Here is a 6000-nt window from a genome sequence, read left to right as displayed (position 1 = left end):
TTAGGAGCTAACTAAGGTAAGTGAGGTCCTAAGGGTGGGGCCTTAATCTGATAGGATTGGTGGTCTTAGAAGAAGAGGAAGAAGAAGAGAGAGCTCTCTCTCTCTCTTCACACACATGCACTAAGGAAAGTCTGTGTGAGCACACAGCAAGAAGCTGGCCGTCTACAAGCTAGGAAGAGAACCTTCACCAGAAAGTGACCTGGCTGGCATCTTGGTCTTGGCCTTCTGAGCCTCCAGCACTGTGAGATACTAATTCCCGTTGTTTAAGCCACCTAGTCTGTGGTATTTTGTTAGGGCAGCCTGAGCTGACTAGTACACAGGGAAAAAGTGAAAAAAGTAAGCAAGGTGAAGAAGTGCCAGGTCCATGAGCAACTGGCTCAGATATCACCCGGTGAGCCAGCTGCGTCCTAGTACCCCAGAGCCCAGCTCTCTCTTCATCTTCTATGATTGAACTCCAGTCTTCAATCAGAAACCAGGCAAGCCGGCAATCTGTGCAGTAGAGAGACATTCTTTTTTCTTTGCCCACTTGAATCACTGCATACTTTGAAGTTTCCAAGGCAGCCGAAGGAAAAAAAAGCTTCTATAGTAAAAGAAATCAAAGTTATTTCGTTGTAATGGAATTTTATTAACATGAATATACATCCCTAGTCTAGAAGATGAGATATAGTTGATGCTTAGCCAGGGAGGTCACCCAGGAGAGTGAGGGTTAAAGAAGAACATGCTTTATGGAGGACGGCGAGGTGACCTGTGTTGAATGCTACTAAGAGGTCAAGTGAGTTGAGATCAAAGGAGTAGTCATTGGATTTGGCAACATACAACCAATGCTGCTCTTAAGAAGAGCAGGGATCCATGTGATTGCCTAGGCTCTGGGGGGGGGGGGGGGTAGGGGAGCTGGGTCCTTACATCACTCCTCACAGCAGAATAATTCCAGATGGATCATTATTTTCAATAAGTCATTAAAACTCTAAAGGAAAACATGAAACAATTTTTTATAATCCTGAAAACTAGTAAATTAGTAAAAGTATCTGCAACACATATGCTAGACCAACAGGTTAATTTTCTTAATAAATAAAGAGCTTTCACAAATCAATATGAAAAAGAAAATCTAATAGAAAATGAAGAACACAGAAAAAAATAAAATCATTTATAAATGAATGAAAAGATTCTTAATCTCACTTATAACTAATAAAATAGAAATTAAGCCATCACGATGTTTTTTAAAATAAGAAATAAAAAACATAAAATCACAGATTCCATTTTTCACCTATCAGAATGGCAAAGATAAGTGCTGACAAGGAGGTGGGAATCAGGCACTTCCATATCTTGTTAGCAAAGGTGTAAATCGCAATCTGTCTGGAAGGCAACTGACAATAATAAAAATTAAAATGGACATTTCCTTTGATCCAACAATAAATTCTTCCCAATAGTTCTATATGTATATGATTGCAAAGATATAGGTACAAGGATGTTCATTGCATCATTGTTTCCAGGAACAAAAGTGACAAACCAAATGTCCAACAGGAGATTGATTAAATAAATTATGTAATGGATCAAAAACTACTAACATGACTATTTCTAGTCTTCCCCTTCCATCTGCTAGGTAAAGAGAATTTTGTCTTAGGTCAATGTTCTCATTTCTCTCCCTAAGGGAAGTGTTCAATAGCTTTTGGACTTCCGTGATGCAGTAGCATGCGGAAAGCAGAGGGCACAGAAAGCTGCAAAACTTTGTGGAATCGACACAAGCTCAGGAATGTGAGGAAGCATATGGAAAAGGAAAGGTGAATTTTTTTTTCTATTACTGGAACCATACAAACCGTTCACATGTACCAGAAATGCAATTTGAGAACTTGAGTTATTTTGAAATACTTGTTGGTTGGTGAGTTCACACGCACTGCTCTGAGACTGACATACGTACGTCATTCTGGCTTCAGAAGGTCATATACACATGGGATTCTATAGGGTTAGTAACAGTAGTGAGGTGAACAAGCATATTGCTAAGTGTAAAAAGCAAGCTACAAACTATACCGTCTGTTCCCACTTGTTTAAAAAGTCCACATATTATATTCATATATATGTCTTCAAATGCATAGAAGTTTTCTGGAGGATATTTCTGCACATTTACAAAGATGCATATGTCTAATAATTTCATTTTCCCTCTTGTCCTTTATTATGACACAGTCAATATTGAATTGGTGTTTATAATGATAGTGATATTGAGTATTATTTAAACAAACAAAAAGTTTCTCTTAGGATCTCAACTATATTAAAACAATTTTCATAGAAGGAGAAAATGCACCACAATGTGACACAGATTATCCATGGTGGTGGAATTATAAATTATTTTTTTATTCTTGTCTCTAAACCTTTCTGTATTTTCAAAGTCTCTGCCATAACCATGGATTACTTTGTCATCAGCAAAAAACGTTTCTCTTAAAACTATGACAATTTATTTTAAAAATATTTCCTGGGCTTTTGGGCCTATTGAGGCTGTGTGACAAACAGAGAGAAAAAAACAATATAGCAAAAAGATCTTTTTGTTACTATTTTGTTTTGTTTTTGGTGAGGGAGATTCTTCCTGAGCTAACATCTGTTGTCAATCTTCTTTTTTTGCTTGAGGAACACTAGCCCTGGGGCTGGCCCGGTGGTGCAGCGGTTAAGTTCACACGTTGTGTTCAGTGGCCTGGGGTTCACCGGCCCAGATCCCAGGTGTGGACCTACACACCCCTTGTCAAGCTATGCTGTGGCAGGCATCCCACATATAAAGTAGAAGATGGGCAAGGATGTTAGCTGAGGGCCAGTCTTCCTCAGCAAAAAGAGGAGGATTGGCGCCAGATGTTAGCTCAGGGCTAATCTTCCTTAACAAACAAACAAACAAAAAAACACTAGCCCTAAGCTAACATCATTGCCAATCTTTCTCTATTTTGTATGTGGGATGCCTCCAAAGCATGGCTGTGAGTGGAGTAGGTCCGCTGACCTGGCCCACAAACCCAGGTGGCCTAAGCGAAGCACGCGGAACTTTAACCACTTGGCCATAAGGAGGCCCCCTTTTTTGTTACTATTTTAGTGAACGGTGGACATAATTTGTGGGGCATTGAAATTTCTGCCCATCCCAGAATGTCTCATATGGTGCTTGAAATTTCCTCTACTCAAGTCAGTTATTTAGTAAAGGGTTTTGTTTTTTTCTCCATAAAGACTTTACTAAAATTGGAAGAGCCAATGACCTACCAGGAGCCAGGCAATACATTACAGCAGTGTTCTTGAATTTGAGCGTGCACTGGAACCGCCTGGAGCGCTTGTTAAAACACAACCGGCTGGGCCCATGCCCAGAGTTTCTGATTCAGTGGATCTAGGCTGGAGCCTGAGAATTTGCGTTTCTAACAAGTTCCCAGGCGATGCTGCTGCTGCTGCTGGTTCAGGGACGACACTGTTGAATGCAGGACCCCTGCATTAAAGCATACTACTTTATCTCAGCGGAACCACCAGGAGCAGGAGAGCACACAGGTGAATGAGGGCCAGGAGGTCATCAAGGAAAATCTAGGGCTGAAGATCTAGAGGAAATCCCAATAGTTTCAGTGCCGAGCCGGCCAGTTGGCCATCACAGGGCTGAGAAGGTGCAGAGGCAAGACAGTAACTGCTCTGGTAGAGTAGGGGATGAGAATGTCACCTGCATCATGGTCCTACTGGGACTGGGTTTGATCATTGTTACAGATGGATATTTAGTCTTTTCATTGTAAATTAGCTTCCACTGTTGGGAGAAGAGATCCTCATCTTCATTTCCTTAACTTCAAAATGGAAATGACTCTTGCTTTGAGAGGTCTCAACAATTGAAGTCAGAGGGCAAATGTTACCGGAAATGCAAATAATAAAAATAAGTGCAAGACCAAAAAAAATTATAAAAGTGCAAGGCTCAAAAACGAAGATGCTTCTCCTTTATCTTTGTGTTACTTGACTTAGAACAAAAAAAACGGACTCCGACCCACCTCTGGGTCAAACTTCCCAGGGCGGTCTTCTCCCAGCCACGGCTTCCCTGCGACGCTTGGCTCGGCCAGCAGATGGTGCGGGTCCAGCGCTTTTCCGAACCTAGGCTGAGCGGGCAGCACACGGAGACTGCGCGGCTCAGCGGCGTCGCCCCCGCCGCGCTCTCGGATCACAACACCGTCAGGCCACTGCGCCGCTCCGCCCCGAGCTTTGCTGCAAGCGCCCAGGGGGCGGATTCCTTTGGGGTGACTGGATTTGGGAGGAAAACTTGCACGGAGTGCTCATTGGGGCCGAAATACCTATTCCGCTCAGGAGTGGGGTGTTAACTGGGAAAACAGTCTCCAAGCACTCCCGTTTGCTAAAGCCTTCTCGCACAAGGTCTCCAACCTAGGAAAGACAAAAAGGGGAAAATGAGTTACAGCATCAAAACCATGCACTCTTGGCACAACTCTAGAAATATCCTCCAGGCCGGAGGCCAGAAGTTCAGCTGCCCTAGTCCGGGAGTCCTGGCCGAACGCCGCGCCCCGAGAGGCCGCAAGGCCGAGAAGCCCAAACGCGTGACCGCTGGAGGTCACGCCGCGGGCGTGGCACTGCCTGGTCCAGCCCCGCCCCGTCTGGGCCCCGCCACTGCCCGGCCCCGCCCCCCGGGCCGGCCCTACCCCAGAACGGGCCCTGGGCGTCTCGGCAGCCGCACCGCCCAGAAGGGGGAGGAGCCGACGACGCCTTCCTCCTTCCTGACCTGCGCGAGCAGCCCGCCGCCGCCGCGGCTGCTCCGTCCTCCGCCGGCGCGGGATCCTCAGACAGCCCGGGACGCGGAGCCGAGCGAGTGCAGCCGCCGACGTTGGCACCCCGCGCCGCCGCAGCATGAGCGCGCCCGGCCCGGCCCTCGGCCTCCTCCTGCTGCTGCTCTGTGCCGCGCAGGTGAGCGGCCGCCAGCCCCCGGGCGGGCTGTGGGGGCTTCTCGGGGCCGCGAGTCGGGGGCGGCGCGCCGTGCTGCGGCTCAGGCTCCCCCGTCCCCCGAACGGGCGCGGATCCAGCCGGTCCCGGGGAAGTTGCTCTAGCGATGGAGCCCCTGGAGGTCCCCTCATCTCTCCGGTTTCTCTCCCCGGCCACGCACTTTTCCCTGAGGTCTGCAAGAGGGCGGCAGCTGGGAGCTGCTGGTTGGACCTGTTTTGAGCTCATGTCAGCTGTGGTCACCTAATTTCTAGGTTTAGGATGTGGGATCCGAGGGAAGGAGGAAGGTGGATAGAGAGGGATAGGGATCTTAGTTATTTAACCTGCCTTTAGAAGAAAAATTCTGCCATATGCCCTCGAGCTCCTTATGAATTTGTTTAGAAGATCCAACCACCTTATTTCCGCTTATCCTCCCCTAAAGGGGAGGTAAAGAAAGGAAACAATTCGTCAAGCACCAAATTGGGACAGTCTTAAGTACTTGACAAGTCACCTCTGTCTTCTAAAGAGTGCAAGTTACTTCTTCTCAGCTAACTCCCTTTTACACCTTGGGAAACCGAGGCCCAGCGTCCACTAGCTCGCGCCGGGACGGGGCTTGGAACTCGGTGTCCTGACTCCCTGGGTCGGCTTTTCCTTGGTTTAGTAGCTTTGGGCGTCAGCGCCTCGCTGCCGTTTGTTGTCTCTGGTTTTCTCTTTTAAAAAAAACTGTGGGGGTCAGGGGTAGTAGCTAAGGATATAGTGCTGGTTAAACCGGATTGGGATGAAAGAGTGAGCCTCTGGGAGCCTGTGCCCTTGTGTCCACTCGCGGGCGTGTCGGTATTGAGGGGTAGTGAATCAGAGGGGAAAGCAGATTAAGGGGTCTCCCTGGACCAGGAAAACCTCTCCTTAGACTTCTGTGTAGTTCTCGGAGGAAGCAGGTGATGCTGACCCAGTGAGGGCCTGCGAGCCAGGAGAAGAGCCGTGGCTTCCTCTTCTCATGTGTGTGGGGGGTGGGGGGAGCCCCAGCCTGTGGGCTTGTGGAAGAGCTCACATCTGGTGCCTGCTTAGGAGGGGAGGTGGTTCCCAATGAGG

General features: G+C 47.7%; 1 protein-coding gene across 1 annotated transcript in view; it reads left to right on the top strand.

The window, feature by feature from the left end:
- The first annotated feature begins 4735 nt into the window (after positions 1 to 4735).
- NPC1 (NPC intracellular cholesterol transporter 1) overlaps positions 4736 to 6000 on the top strand; it is a 48098-nt gene continuing 46833 nt past the window's right edge. The window contains exon 1 of the mRNA XM_046672435.1: positions 4736 to 4899. Coding sequence (XP_046528391.1) covers positions 4843 to 4899 — 57 coding nt within the window. The 5' untranslated portion in view covers positions 4736 to 4842. The remainder of the gene's footprint in view (positions 4900 to 6000) is intronic.

This window comes from Equus quagga, chromosome 9 (genome assembly GCF_021613505.1).
Source record: "Equus quagga isolate Etosha38 chromosome 9, UCLA_HA_Equagga_1.0, whole genome shotgun sequence".
NCBI lineage: Eukaryota > Metazoa > Chordata > Mammalia > Perissodactyla > Equidae > Equus > Equus quagga.
The sequence above is the reverse complement of the archived record's forward strand: the minus strand, read 5'-3'. Positions and strand labels throughout refer to the sequence as shown.